The sequence below is a fragment of the Vicugna pacos genome, chromosome 2, assembly GCF_048564905.1.
Source record: "Vicugna pacos chromosome 2, VicPac4, whole genome shotgun sequence".
Lineage (NCBI taxonomy): Eukaryota > Metazoa > Chordata > Mammalia > Artiodactyla > Camelidae > Vicugna > Vicugna pacos.
Window position 1 is genome coordinate 119,924,473 of NC_132988.1, and position 14,619 is coordinate 119,939,091.

The window sequence follows — 14,619 nt, forward strand, 5'->3', positions numbered from 1 at the left end:
ACAAAAGCATATTCAAGCTAAATTCCAGAGCAGACTCCAAGATGCTGGAGATTAAGGCCAGGTCCGTGTTTTATCCACCTCTCCACCCCCGGCTCCTAACTCAGCACCTGGCGAGCAGGTGGCACAGAGTAAACAACTGTGGCTCGCTGTTCAGAGCCGACTACTGGTTCCGATGACATAGGACAGAAACCCCACGGTCGTGGACTCACTGGCTTCCAGGATGAAGCGCACACAGTGGATGAGGGAGCAGGCGTGGGTCACCATCTCCGGAGAGGAGAGGGCGCTCCAGAGGCCGGGCAGCTGCAGAGCCAGGCAGCAGCAGTCCAGGCCCGCCTGCAGGTCCAAACTCAGCGGGATCCGCTCGTGGACCAAATGCCAGGACAGCGCCTGTGGGGGGAGAGCATGTTAACAAAGGCTTGGCTCGCACCTCTCTCTGGACCCAGGGGCCGTCAGGGAACGGGCCACAGCTCGAGAGGCCAGCAGTACCTGCTCTTCCAGAGGGACGGCTCTCTCAGCCACCGTCCCCAGCTCTCTTCAGTTCAATCCTGACCCCTGGCTCCCTGAGAGTCTCCACCCCGCGGAACAGCCACCCCAATCTGGCCGACCCCCTCCTGCGGCTCTGTGGGCTCCCTCAGCCACCCTCCGCTGGCCGCTAGGCCTGTGGACCAGGCTCTCCCTCGGCCCCCAGGCCAGGGCCCAGCCTCTGCCACAGAGACAGCAGGCTGGGGTTCAGGTGCCGAAGGGCTAAATCCCAGTGGGTGAACCTGGGAAGTTGCTGAACCTCTCTGAGCCCCGCTTCCCTCATCTGTGAAGTGGAAACAGCCTGCCTCCCGGGGCTGGAGTGAGACCCCAGCACAAGATGCAGGGAGAGGGCTTCATCCCGCACGCAGCGGTCCCTCGGTCCTGTAACCGTACACCTGCTGCAGCCTTCCCGCTGCGCTGCTCTCTGGCTCGGCCTGGTGCGAGCAGCACTTGCACGGTCACCTGTGCGAATGCCCCCGACCCCTTCCCTCTCTGCCGTGTAGGGGCAGGTGCAGTCAGGGCTGGGTCAGCCGTGTCCTCTGCCCGCCCAGGATGCAGGCCAGACCCACTTTTCCAGAAGTCACATGAAAAGGCAACAGACCCACAATATGTACACATGTCTGGGGTGTTTACAAGCGTTAACACAGTATTCAATTCCCCGTAGCTGAAATGTCAGGTTAATTGCTCAATTTAAAATACAGTAAATTTCTCAGATTACTATTTTTAAGTATCTAAAACCAGGATCAATGTTGTTTGCGCTACTTCTTCCCCTGGAAACGATTTTAAATGGATGGTCTGTGCTGAAATCAAACGCATTCCAGCATCGAGGAAACAGATTCACACGTTGGCAGTGCCCTGCCCCTCACTGTATTCAAAGACCCCGGAAGGTCTGTACTCATCTCACCACCACCGTGCTTCTCCCGGCCTGAGCACCCCCGCCCGACACCCCCAACCCTCCAGATGGGAGAGCCTTCCTGCCACCCCTCCTCCCATGCAGCTGCCTCTCACCTCGACAGTCACGACCACAAACTTCACGGTGTCACGCTCCTTCTCAGGAGGAAGGTGCAAGTGTCCGGGCAGCTTGGGGAAGAGCAGCAGGAACTGGGCCAGGGCCCGGGCCAGCGTGGTCAGGGACCGGTACAGCGTGGCGTCCCCTGAAACACAAGCCTCGGTGGGTTGGCATGCCTTGGGCAGAGGCTCCCAACCCTTGACGGGCTGGCGGTCCAGGGCTTCCCTGAGCATCAAGGGAAGCCAAAGGCACGGCGTCTCAGGAGAACGCCCGCCACACAGGACCCGTGTTCCCGAGGCCCGGCCTGCGCTCCCCATGGGCTCCGTGGAGGAGGGACACGGTGGCCCCCGCGCCGGAGGACACGCAGAACTGCGGCCCAGCGCCGGGCCCAGTGACCTCTGGAAACACCGACCATGTGTTAGATCAACAGCGGTCACTGTTTTACTCGGTGCAAAGCATGGCACTGGCCCTGCAGCATTTTTATAAAATTAGACAAGTGTTTACTTTAATTACCAAAGAGATCATCCAGCTTGCTCCAGTAGGTGGTGGGCTCCACGGGCAGAAAGGGCTGGAAAACCTGGTGGGAGTCGGGGAGCTGCTGGACCACACCTGTTACACGGTCTAGAGTCGCCATGCGGGCCGCTTCAAACAGGGGGCTCTTCTGGCCTCCACGGACCTCGCGCACGCCCAGGCCCAAGCACGGGGCCAGCAAGCTCAGGTTGAACTCCTGCATCAGAGCAGTAAAGGTTCACCAACGACTAGCACACAGGCTCTTCGTCAGGCACGAGAGACACGACAGACGGGGGCAGCGCAGACGCTTCCAAGATGGACAGGTCAGGGCACACAAAGTATTCTAAAGAAAACCTGATTCTACTTCTGTTATAAACAAACGAGCAGCTCCATGTAACATATGATCAGGAAAGCAGATTTCTGGTATCATTCGAGTACTTTAATTTCAAAGAAATATTTTAATTGTTTATGCCTTCAGATTCATTTGAAATCAAAAATTTAATATGAGGATACTTTAATTGATAAAAATACGAAATCAAGCTGATGTGCTGTCCAAGAAATCAGTGAAACAGCCAGCGTGCCCAAGGTTTGAGAAAGATAAGTCATGTTCAAAAGCAGCTGAAATCAATCAAAGTCGCCAGATAAACGCCACAGGTCTGATCGTAAAAATGGCATCGCACGTGATAACGTTTCAATCTGTACTGTTCTTTGACTTTTTTTTAAAAAGTCCTTTAAAGATTTTTTTGGGGAGAAAAAAGGTTTTTCTGGGCCAATTATCATGTGGAATATTAACCGTAATTCAGTTACTATTCAGAGCTGTGTGTGTCATGTCGGCAACCACAACGGAACCCTCCGTCATAGCCGCCACGGCCAAGCTTTTCCTCAAAGCTGTTAAATGTCCAACTAGCAAATTTGAAAAATTCAATAAACTGGTTATTAAGTAAATTGATCATTCAGCAAACCAGACTTCACTGCATGGCTGTTTAAAATGGTCAGCAAACTGGTTTTGGGCCGATTCTCCTGTCTTCTCAAGGCAGCTTTTATTTCACGGTGATGGAGGAAGGGGACTTGGGGAGGCGTGGCTGTGTGGCCTGTGCCCCGAGCCCCTGCCATGCCTGACCCATTCTCCACTGCCCCCTGCCTGCACCCTGCTGCCCCCCTCCAGTCCCCGCTTCACTCCCGCTTGGTCCCTCTCAAGGCAGCACACCACCACCTAAGGGTTCATCGGCCACTCCCCTGGAGGTCGGAGAAGGCACAGGCTAAGGCTGCGGCCAGGTGCTGCCACGAGGGGGGCCACCCCCAGCGGACCTGCCACAGGAGCTGGGGACAGGGTACAGGGGCTCTGCGCAGCAGAGCCTGTGCGACACCTAGTGAGGGGGTGGGGGGACCCTGCTACCACAGGCAGAGGGGTACTGAAGGGCAACTTCACGGCCAAGACCAGGCCAACACGAGTCAGTCAGACCACGTGCTGCGGCCCCAGCCCGACAGCCTTCCTCACGAGCACAGGACAAGCAACTGGAACTCATCATGACCCACAGGAATCTATCTTCTTTGAGGGCCTGGGAAGCTGAATTAAACACAGCTCCTCCTCTGGACTCTGATGTGGGAAGTGACACGTGCTTTCGGGTCATAGCCCTGGACGAGGGTCTCTGTGCCGAGGCGGCGAGGTGCATGGTGCACGGTGTACGCAGGTCACCGGACAGCGGGAGGGTCAGACCCACGCGCCCAGCGAGAGAAAGCCGGCGCCCCCCGCCCCCCGCCCCCCGCCATACCGCGTGCATCATGAACGCGCTCAGGTCGCTGGGCGGGATCCGATTCACCAGCTCTGCCCCTTCCAGCAGTGCAGAGTCCGACCGTGTCCAGCACTGCGACCTAACCAGACGTATGTACCAGTCCTGGAGGAAGAGGAGGGGGGTGACAGACGCAACGGCGCAGGGCTTTCAAGGGCTGCAACGCTACTGGACGTGCGCTGTTCTTCACCGACTGACCCCCGTGCCCTGCAGCGGCCCCGGGACTATGACCACAGCTTCGGTCAAACTGGACTCCGGCCGTGCGAGCTGTTCTCCACACCATGGGCCTTTCCCACAGGAAATGCTGCCTGCCACGGAGGCTGCATCTCGGGACTCACCATTACCCGTCTGGACAGCCTTTCTCCTCACACCTGCCCCTCAAAACAGTAAACCACTGAGGGCAGCGGGCCCTCCTGTCTGTGCCCTCACTCTCTGTCCTCCGTGCTGAGCACCGCACTGATCATCTTCCACCGGCGGTCTGCTCTGCCGCCCCGCCCCCGGGCGCAGAGCAGCAGAGGCACGGAGCAGCGCAGCCTGAGGACAGGGGCCTGCACTGTGCTGAGCTGCGCCTGGGCTGCTGGATTTTGAAATCCAAGTTCATATCCAAACCGAACTCTCTCCAGGCCCCAGGTGGTCCCCAGCTCGGAGGTGTGAGGGCTGAGGGGATGAGGTATCAGGCCCTTGGGGCAGTGGGGTCAACGTACAGGTCACAGGTGTAAACAGGGAGACAGGCCAGGTGGGCCATGCTTGCAGGCTGCGCAGGCGTGAGTGCAGGCCACGGCCACCGTGTCCCCCATCTCCCGATTCTTTATTAATTACCTTGACCCTCAGCCCCGCTAATGACCCAAGTCAGCGCTTCCCTTCTCACCCCATGCCCCCAGCTAATGACCTGGGCTGGGCCTCACAGACCCTGTCGCTGACTCTCTCCACAGCCGGCAAGAACCAGGCAGGCGGACGCCCTCGGGGGCCACACGGAGCACCTCCACCCCGTCCCCAGCCGCTGGACGACAGAGGTACTCGGTGCCTGGAGGGGGCCCTGTGTGTCACCTGCAGACCTGCTGGATACCTACCTTGTCTGGACTCACTGTCTCCAGCACCAGGGGCCCATCCCCGTCCAGCGGGTGGGGTGTGGCCAGAGGAGCGGGGCCACGCGACCCTGGCGCGGTGGCGAGACGCAGCCTGTCCAGCAGGGAGTAGAGCCGCTGGTGCCTGGAAGCCAATCACACGCAGGGTCAGCACACTGCCCGCCGCACAGGAGGAAGTCACAGGCGCTTCTTATGGCAGGTGCAACACGTGTGAGACCTTCTGTTCAGAGCTATTTCTTAAGGACACTCAAACAAGTCAGGATGCAAATTCAGGCCCTAGTTTACATGTAATAAACACAGTTTTAAGTCCCACAAATGTTTTTCAGAAATTTCACTTACACTCAAACATTGCAACAGGAAACACCTGGTGTAACAGCTGGCAAAAGCACTTGTTACAAACACAGAACAGATCACCGAGCATCCAAGCGCACAAAGCCTGTTCACTCTCCCAGCAATTCACACCCACCTCCTACCAGAGTCACCTCATCGGGCACAAGACATGGATAATCCTCCTCATCTGGGCTGGATACTAAGTCTAGGGTCAAAGACAATCAAGTCTGACCCCCCCCCCACCTGCTATGGGAGCAACTGCGTCATAATGCAAATCCCAGCTTCACCCGCCCGGCAACGGACAAGCCACCTCTGAGCGCCTGCTGTGCTGGGTGTAGCCCCTTCCCAGGCAGACGCCACCAACAGCTCCTCGTGAGACTGGAGTCACAGCACGGTCACTAGACTCTCTCTCACATCCTCCCCCCTTGTGACAGAAAGAAGGTCAAAGCCTCTCCCAATTTATTTTGGAGTCATGGAAACATCCTCAGGTAACAGATGCCAAGATTTCTGACAAAGCCTCTAAAAGACTTTGCAAACAGAACTGGGTGATAAACAGCTAAAAGGAGACAAAATTTTAACAAGATGCAGAAACGACTCTCGCGCCTTTCAGCCTTCAAGTCTTCGTTAGCAGTCAGACTGTGGCTTTGATTCCACAAAGATGCAGCCGAGAACTCAGTCCCAGTCGTCACAGATGGTAAGCAGAGGCGACGGGACACCCGCCACCCCCGGAGGCCCACAGAAGTGCGAGCGCGGCGGCGAGAATGCCGCAGAGGTGACACTGCCGGCTGCTCCTCCCTTTTGTAAAGCGAGATCTGCTTTGTTTCCCCCGATTGGAGCGGCCTCCCTGCAGCAAGCGCATCTACAAGTGCGCAGCCTCTCGTCCCGAGCCTGCCCCTCCCAAACTGCAGTCGCTGCGACAAAACGCAAGGAGCGCCCGGCCCCAGCATTACCTCTGGGCCAGCCCGCTGCTCTGAAGGTATCCCTGCATTCTGTTTAGTTCTTCCACTGGCACCTGGGCCGTGCTGCTCTGAAGGAGACAAGAACACGTCAGTGGGGTTGTGACACACAACAAACCAAGTAAGCTTGTGCTCATTTAAAAAAGAAAAAGGGACGTGTACAGCTTATCACAGCAAAGGCAGGCCAGAAGGAAGGCAAGCAGCGTTCGTATCAGACACACAGGAAGGACCAGCTTATACGTTTCCTTCAGTGGCCACTCAGAGCAAGAACCAGTCAGTGGTTTGCTCGCCCAGCTACGTCTGCAATAAAAACCAACACCATTGTTTCTTTCAGTACCTGCAAATTTGCAGCCAAAAGCATCTCTACCCGGCGACAAGCAAGGGTGTCGACCATGCGAGCCAGCACACGCAGCGGGGTGCACAGGAGCTTGTCCACGTACAGTGTCAGCACAGCACCCGACTGGCTCAGGTGGATCCCCTCCAGGCACTGGAGAGTCTTCTTCAGAGCAGTGGGCTGGGGTTGGGGGGAAGGACAGGAAAGGTGGAGAATTTTGCCACCTGGAAGTGAGCGTTAAAAACGCTGACACCCCACTTGTAAGGCAGGGAAAACGCGCAACAGTGGGCACCAGGGAGACTTACAGTTGAAAGATTTTCACAGCGAGACTGAATGGCCTGGATGAAAAGGCCGCTAGCCGCGGAATTCCGGTGGACAGCACTGATGAAGTCCTGCACGGGGGGCTCGTGGGACAGGGTGATCAGGTCCTGAACGTGGTTCACGATGAGCCATGTCAGGTGCTCTGAGTCATGCAGGTTCTGGCACTGCGGACAAAGGCAACAGGGAGACCATTTTCAAATGACAAGGAGGGAACAGAGGCTAATGCCGCAGGAAAGGCCAGAGGGCAGGAAGCGAAAAACAACCCCACACTAATCCTCCCTGAAAATCTCCGGTGTCGGAGCAGGGACAACCGGTGGGTGGGAACACGCTCTACAGGGCCCGTTGCCCCCAGCGTGCACTGCGGCCCGGCAGTGCCGCTTCAAGGGACACTGGCCAGCGGGCAGAGGCGGAGAGGAGTGTGGCCCAGGGCCACCCAAGGGCGGCAGGGTGACTGGCCCAAGCCGCGCCACGAGCAGGCCCCGCTCCCTCCAGGATCGCTCTGGCCTCAGCGTGGCCTGCTGACGGGTCTTCCCTGTTACTCTCTCTCCAATTGAGGGACAGGTCAGTAGAAAAAAAGAATTCCCTGTAACTGTCACGGTTCTGACAGAATTCCTGAATCCAAAATACAAACAGATCTTAAGGGAAGAAATTTCACGGAAGACGTATAAAGAGATACAAAGTATCCATCTTAAATCCACATGTTGCCTTTCCTTGTGATTAATGAACTTCTAGGCAGCAAATTGTAAAACAAAAAGAACTCTTCAACATCGGGTTAATGATTTATAGTTTCCACGTGGGATAATTTGATAGCATTAACCTATAAAATTAATATATTTCTTACTTTTTTGTGAAAACAGAAAATAATTACACCAAATTACTCCTCAAAAATGGAACAAGATAGAAGGACTATTTCAACATCAAGAATTTAAGCAAAACACGAAGATTAGGCAGGTGCTAGTCTGCAAGGAAAGTGCGGGCAGAGAAGCCTCTTCTCTCAGGACCCAGGAGGCCCCGCAGCGCGCTGGCTTGCGACACGGGCATGTGGCACCGTGCCCACCGTGAGGAACACGCCCCTCGCAGCAGCGCGGACAAGGCGCGAAGCCCTGGGAGAGTCCAACAGCAGGTCCTCTCTGAGTAATACGCTGACAGATTTCATTTTCTTCTACTTACTTACTTAGTTTTTGTAAATTTTCTCTGTTCAACAAGTGATGCTAGTTTTATGGTCAAAATCCCCTGTAGAGTTATTCTCTTTAATAAAAGAATGACATTCAAACAGGAATCTGTTTTAAAAGGCAGCAATGAAATCTAACACCCTTTCCACAGATTAAAATCATTTTTTAATGAGACCTGCACAGCAAACATGGAGCCTCCCTCCTGGGGACAGCCGCGCCCAGCACCGTGAGCGGGACAGCGCCGAACCTTTTACAGACAGACTTAAAACCCCAGGCTGCTTGCTGGTCGTACATCACAGAAGGATTCAGCCTTGACTTTGGTCTCGTGCTGACGGGGGAAGGCACCTGCAGAAGTTCGTCTGCAAAGGGAGGCCTCCAGCCCCAACCCCGCCACGACCCGCGTTTCCACACTCACAACATAGTCGCAGAAGAGGATGAGGGCTCCCCGCCGCACAATTTCTCTGTTGCACACGCCCAGGCTGGAAGCCAAGGTGGAATCCTCCCCCTCTCCAGACACCAGGGGGCTGAGAGACTTCGTGCCGGACAAGCTGCGTCTCCTAGAAGGAACAACAGACGCTCGGACAGTGTTTCTGAGATGGCAGCCGGCTTACTTTCGAAACCCTGAAGACGGCTGCTGTCCAGTCCCGGTTCTCAAGCAGACAGTTCCTTCAAACACAGCAGCGTGCCGTGTGTCAGACGTACGTACTCGCGGCTGCCTGTTCCTGAGCCACGACAAAGCACACACAGAAAACGAAGGAAAACAGAGGGTTCAACGGGCAGAAAGTGACAAGGCTGGTCTGGAAGGCGGCTCTGCCGTCAAGCTGCGCGAGGCACCGATGCTCTCCTCCGGGACCTGCCGCTGCCTGGGTCTGAGGGTGCGGCCGCTGCTCCCGGGCTCCCGGGTCCAGCCGGGCGAAGCCGCCGAGCGCCAGCAGGAAACCGTCACGCTTTGCTCCTCCATTAGCAACAAAGTGTCCAACCCCAGACACGCCACAGGGTGTACGCCATCACAGACACCCTGTTCAAAAGCATCTGCAAAATTAATTCCCCACGAGTGATGGTCCTGCACTCCACGTTTACTTCTCACTTTGTTTTCTTTCTAAGGAGACGGGAATTGGACTCTCAGTTCTAGCCATACCCTTAAAACATCAGTCGCCACACTTGGAAACAGGCCATGTGACTCCAGGGTCAGCAGGACCACACTCCCCTCCGCACAGGGAACCTGCACACCTCCGCTGGGCTCAGCGGACGTGGCGAGGACATCGGGGCAGGAATCCTCGGGGGTCTGTCAGTTTTTAAACTGCAACGCCTCAGGATTTAGAAAAGAATTGGTACAAAAATTCTACAGACAAAAGAATTTTAAATGACCATTTCTCTGTTTTCCAGCTGGTGAGTGGATAAGCAAAACTGTGGCACATCTGTACCAGGAGACCCTGTAGCAACCACAAGGGACCACCTCCCACACGCGTGACACGGACGGTGGGCTCAGCGAAAGAACCAGCCTCCGCAGGGGGTCACCGCACGACTCCGTTCACTGCGCGCCTGCAGTCGGCCGGACGTCAGGACGGGGCTTGGGTCAGAGGTCACCCGGGGTGGCCAGGGCGGGGGTGCCGCACAGAGACACAGGGAATTTTCTGAAGTGACAGTACTGTTCTAAATCCCAGCTGTGGTGGTGGGAATGTGACTCTGTTTGGTACAAAAAAGGGCATTATACTGCACTGTAAATTATACGTCAGTTACGAACTAACAAACAGAAAACCCTCCCTTTCTCAGTCAGCCCTCCTGCTGGCCCCCGTGTGACTTACGTTCAGGCTGTGACTGTGTCTTGAACAGCAGAGCTATAAGGGAAAAGAGCCTGTGAAGGACACGGGGAGAATCTGCGACTCACACACCAGCAGGGGACACCAAGAAGCTCCGTGTCAACCCAATCTCTCAGTCTGCAGCAGGGCAAGCCCCCAAGATGGCGGGACAGACCGACAGTACACGGACCTCCCAAGTCCAAGATGGCCGCCCATCAGGGACCAACAGTCCACAAAAGTAGGCCAGACGGAGCGCAAATCACGAGCTGTCAGGACGGGGTCCCAGAAGTAAGACGTAGACAAGAGCAGACCCCACTGCGGTAGCCGCGGGCTCTTCCAGGGGCGGTGCTGCCCAGAGTGCGGCCTGGGAGCCCGCGCTCAGCTGAGAGCCAGTGGTGCCGGGCTGGGCACAGAACCTCTGCAACAGTTTGCTAGAGCAGTTCTGTGTCTGCTGAGTCTACAAGCAGAAAACAATGGTTTGTACTTTGTATTCCAAACTTCTAGTAATTCATTTTGACTATCTTTTGGAAATGGAGACACTCATCACCAAAACCAGACAAAGACACCACAAAAAAAGAAAATTGTAGGGCAACATCCTTGATGAAGACAGATGCAAGAATCCTGCACGAGACACTAGCAAACCGAAGTCAACAGCACACAGAAGCGCTCACACCCCACGACAAGCAGGATTTACTGCAGGGATGCAAGGATGGTCCAACACCTGCAAATCAATCAGTGTGCTACGTCACGCTAACAGAACGAGGAGTTAAAGACATACGATCATCTCAATAGGTGCAGAAGAAGCTTCCGACGAAGCTCAACGTCCATTTATGATAAAAACGCTCTGTACACAGAGGACACACCTCAGCATAAGAAAGGCCACACGTGACAAGCCCAAAGCTACATCATACTCAACGGTGAAGAGCTGAAAGCTTTTCCTCTAAGATCAGAAACAGAACGAGGATGCCCACTCTCACCACTTTTATTCGACATAGTACTAGAAGTCCTAGCCACAGCAATCAGGCAAAAAAAAAAAAAAAGTAAAAGAAAAACAAATAAAAGGTATTCATCAAATCAGAAAGAAGTGTAACTTTCAGTAATTGCAGATGGCATGACACTTGGTATACACAGAAAACCCTCAAGAGGCCACCAAAAAACTGTTAGTTCTAATAAATGAATTCAGCAAGGACACACAGGACACACAGGACACACAGAAGCCTGCGGCATTTCTATACGCTAATAACAAACCATCAGAAAGAGAGATAAAGAAAACAATCCCAGTCAGAAAGAATAAAATACTCAGGACTAATTTAACCACAGAGGTCAAATACCGACACGCTGAGAACTCCAAGACACTGAATGACAGAAGGTGAAGACGACAGACGTGGAAGGAGAGACACCCCACGCTCGTGGGCCAGAAGAATCAACACTGTTAAAATGCCCACATTACCCAAGGCAATCCACAAATTCAGTGCCATCCCTATCCAAAAGCCAGCGGCATTTTTCACAGAACTTGAACAAAAACTTCTAAAATTCACATGCAACCACAAAAGATCCCAAATAACCAAAGCAATCTAGAGAAAGACGACTGGAGGTGTCACATGCCCTGACTTCAAACTATACTACAAAGCTACAGCAATCAAAACTGCATGGTGTTTTACAAAGAATAAAATGATGCCATTTGCAGCAACACAGATGGACCTGGAGATCGTCATTCTAAGTGAAGTCAGCCAGAGAGATACCACATGATACCACTTGTATGTGGAATCTAAGGGGGGGAAAGGGACAAGTGCACTTATTTACAAAACAGAAACAGACTCGCAGACATAGAAAACAAACATATGGTTACCAGGGGGGAAAGGGGTGGGAAGGGATATTGGAAGTTCGAGATCTGCAGGCACTGACTACTGCGTGTAAATAAAATAGATAACACCAAGGTCCTACTGCACAGCACAGGGAGCTGTGCCCAGTATCTTGTAATGCCCTTCAATGAAAAAGAATGTGAAACGAATATATGTGTGTATATGTATGATTGAAACATCACGCTGTACACCAGAAACTGACACAACACTGCTTCAATAAAAAAATCTTAAAAACAAACACAAAAAAATTGTGTGGTGTTGACACAAAAACAGACACATGTATCATCGCCGGAACAGAACACAGAGCCTAGAAACACACTCACACGACAGTGTGCGCTCTAACAGGTGGACATAATCAACCCGGGGGCTCTCGCACGCATGCCTGCATGTTCACCTGTGACACTGGGCAAGCTGCTTCTCCGGGAAAAGAGGCTTCCTCGTCTGTAACACACGTGCAGGGCTGCAGGCCTTAGCGAGTTACTGCGATGGAAAGCCCTCAGGACATCTGGCACTTAGTGCCATGGAAGTGCTAGCGTGCTACATGTGACAGCACATGATACATGTTCACTGATACGTCATTGCTGTTCCTACTGTCAGGGCAATTAAGTCCCTAACTCATGTGAGTGCTGGGAATACAGTGAGAGCCCTGCTGGGCTTATGGTGTAGAGGGAAAGCCAGATATTAATCAGATTATCACACACAAACAAATGACAAATTACAGCCTCAACACATGCCATGGAGGAGAGGCCAAGGCAGGCGTGAGAGCAGGCAATGAGACTTCACCAACCAGAGAGCAATCAGGAAGGCTTCCCAGAGGAAGTGATGATTGAGCTGAGAACCCACAAGCTCAAGAAACCGTAAGTTCAACTCTAAAAAGCTAGCAGGAAGTAAATCAACACAACGAAGCCCACGACTGCACCTCAGAACCCGTCTGCCCTTGCCAGCTCTGGGGGAACCACCTCCTGTAAGGGCTCAGCCAGGCCACCTGTTCTCTCACCTAAAACTGTCATGTCCCCATTCCCAGGTCCTATTTTCCTCTAGAGCAAAACTCGTCTGAAGAATTGTCTAGAGCTGCTCTCTAAATCTCCCTCGTCCATGGTTTTTCCTTAACTTTTATTTTGAAAACTTTCAAACCAAAAGAAAAGCTGAAAGAGTAATTCAAGGAACAGTCACACAGTCTTCACCCAGATTCAGCTACTAGCACGCTGCCACCCTTGTGCTCAGGCTCGCACTCCCCCGCCACACACACGCACACACGTGCGCACGCACACCACACACACATGATCTGGGGGCTGCACCACGTGAGAGTGAACCTCAACACGTGACCCCCAAGAACTACTCATAATCAAGGGCAGCAGGCTGCGCAGACTCACATTCAGCACACCCGGTTGTCTTAACAGTGACCGTCCAGTTGATTCGTCCCCTGGATCCAGATGTAACCACGGATCATAAAACTGCTCGGGCCTGCCACGCACACTTGCTTCTTTTTGTCTAAGCAAACCACTCTCCACCTTCCACGGCGCTGGCTGAGCCTGCTGGAGAGCCCAGCTGCGTCTCTGCGGAAGGCCCTCCCTCCCCCAGGCCAGGGTCAGCCCTCCCACTCCCTCTCGACCTCACTCCAGGTCGGCCTCCGCCCTCACCACCCACGAGGTATCAAAAGGCAGAGGAGGAGGAGTCGAGAAGCACTGAGGGTGCGCGGGGGTGGCGGGTGCCGCCTCAACATCTACCTACCCGGCACCCGCCAGCGCGGACAGCTGACCGAAGCCCCGCCTCGCCACGGTTCACCCGGTGCGACTCGGCCCCAGCCGCCCATGGGGGTCCCCCAGGGAGCCTGGAAAAACACAGGAGCCCAGGACCCCAGTTCCTAAAGTGTCCAGCCACCAGGTCTGACAGTGGGCTGGGGCACAGGCTTGGTCCTTGGGAGGATCCTCAGCACTCAGAGCAGGCTCCACGGACCTGGGGGTCAGCACCACCCAGGAGCCTGGCAGAAACGCAGAGCCCCGGGCCCTCAGCCATTTGTTGACTCAGAATCTGATGTCACGAGCTCCCAGCTGGTCTACATGCACAGTGGAAACACGGAAGTGGAAGACACTGGTTTTGCTTCTGACTCGCACAGGGCGGCGTCATGACAGAATTTCAAATGTTCTCACTGGTCTGTCCTCCCAACTAAACGGCAGACACTTGGAGGGCAGGAAACGGCTCTTACTTTCCTGGCCACCCCACACAGTACCCCGCAGAGCATCCCGCACGGCACCCCATGGAGCACACCACATGGCACCCTGCAGAGCACACCGCATAGGGCAGCTGTGTAGCAATGCCTGCTCACGGCGGCTTTTCCACCCGAAGCGATGGACTGGCCAAAACGGGGCCCCGCAGCCTCACTTGCATAGCTGAGGCTCCACACGGAGCAGAGAGGGGCTGACTCCGACCCCGCAGTCCTCGCCCTCTATTATTTCCAGACCTTCCTCTCCTCACCATGGGCTCTTGAGCCTTCCAGAAACCTTGCACCGAGGACTTGGCTTGCAGGGGTGGGGCACCAAAACTTTCACCTCCACGTATGTACACGTTTCTGAGAGAGAGTGCCTAGAAATTAACTTAAAGCTAAAAACATTTTTGCCAAGAGGGCCACCCACAATCAGATAGTGAGTAAGTCTTTGAATGCCAAAAAGGAAGGTATTTCCAAGTAGTTCTGAAATGCTGCTAAATAATCACTTCATTGAGAATAACCGGAACCACATGGAACCTCTAAAGAAGTTAAGATATTGCAACGTGTCTTGCTCTGGAGCCAGTTTAAGGATGAGAACCCAGCAGGAGGGACCCAACGCGTCAAGCATGCCCGTAACACGAAACGGCATCAGGGCACTTGTCAAAGGAATCGCGCGTGAGCAGCAGTGGCAGCTTCGCCTGCCTGCAGTGGGACCACACTTCC

General features: G+C 54.2%; 1 protein-coding gene across 3 annotated transcripts in view; it reads right to left on the reverse strand.

Annotated features, from left to right (window-relative positions):
• HTT (huntingtin) overlaps positions 1–14,619 on the reverse strand; it is a 122,729-nt gene that overhangs the window by 18,888 nt on the left and 89,222 nt on the right. For all 3 annotated transcript variants that reach the window (XM_072946925.1, XM_072946924.1, XM_072946923.1), the window contains 9 exons: positions 8,445–8,586; positions 6,842–7,021; positions 6,540–6,716; positions 6,197–6,273; positions 4,902–5,040; positions 3,814–3,936; positions 2,045–2,258; positions 1,531–1,676; positions 210–387 (listed from right to left, as the gene is read on the reverse strand). In XM_072946925.1, the coding sequence (XP_072803026.1) occupies positions 210–387; positions 1,531–1,676; positions 2,045–2,258; positions 3,814–3,936; positions 4,902–5,040; positions 6,197–6,273; positions 6,540–6,716; positions 6,842–7,021; positions 8,445–8,586 (1,376 nt within the window). The remainder of the gene's footprint in view (positions 1–209; positions 388–1,530; positions 1,677–2,044; positions 2,259–3,813; positions 3,937–4,901; positions 5,041–6,196; positions 6,274–6,539; positions 6,717–6,841; positions 7,022–8,444; positions 8,587–14,619) is intronic.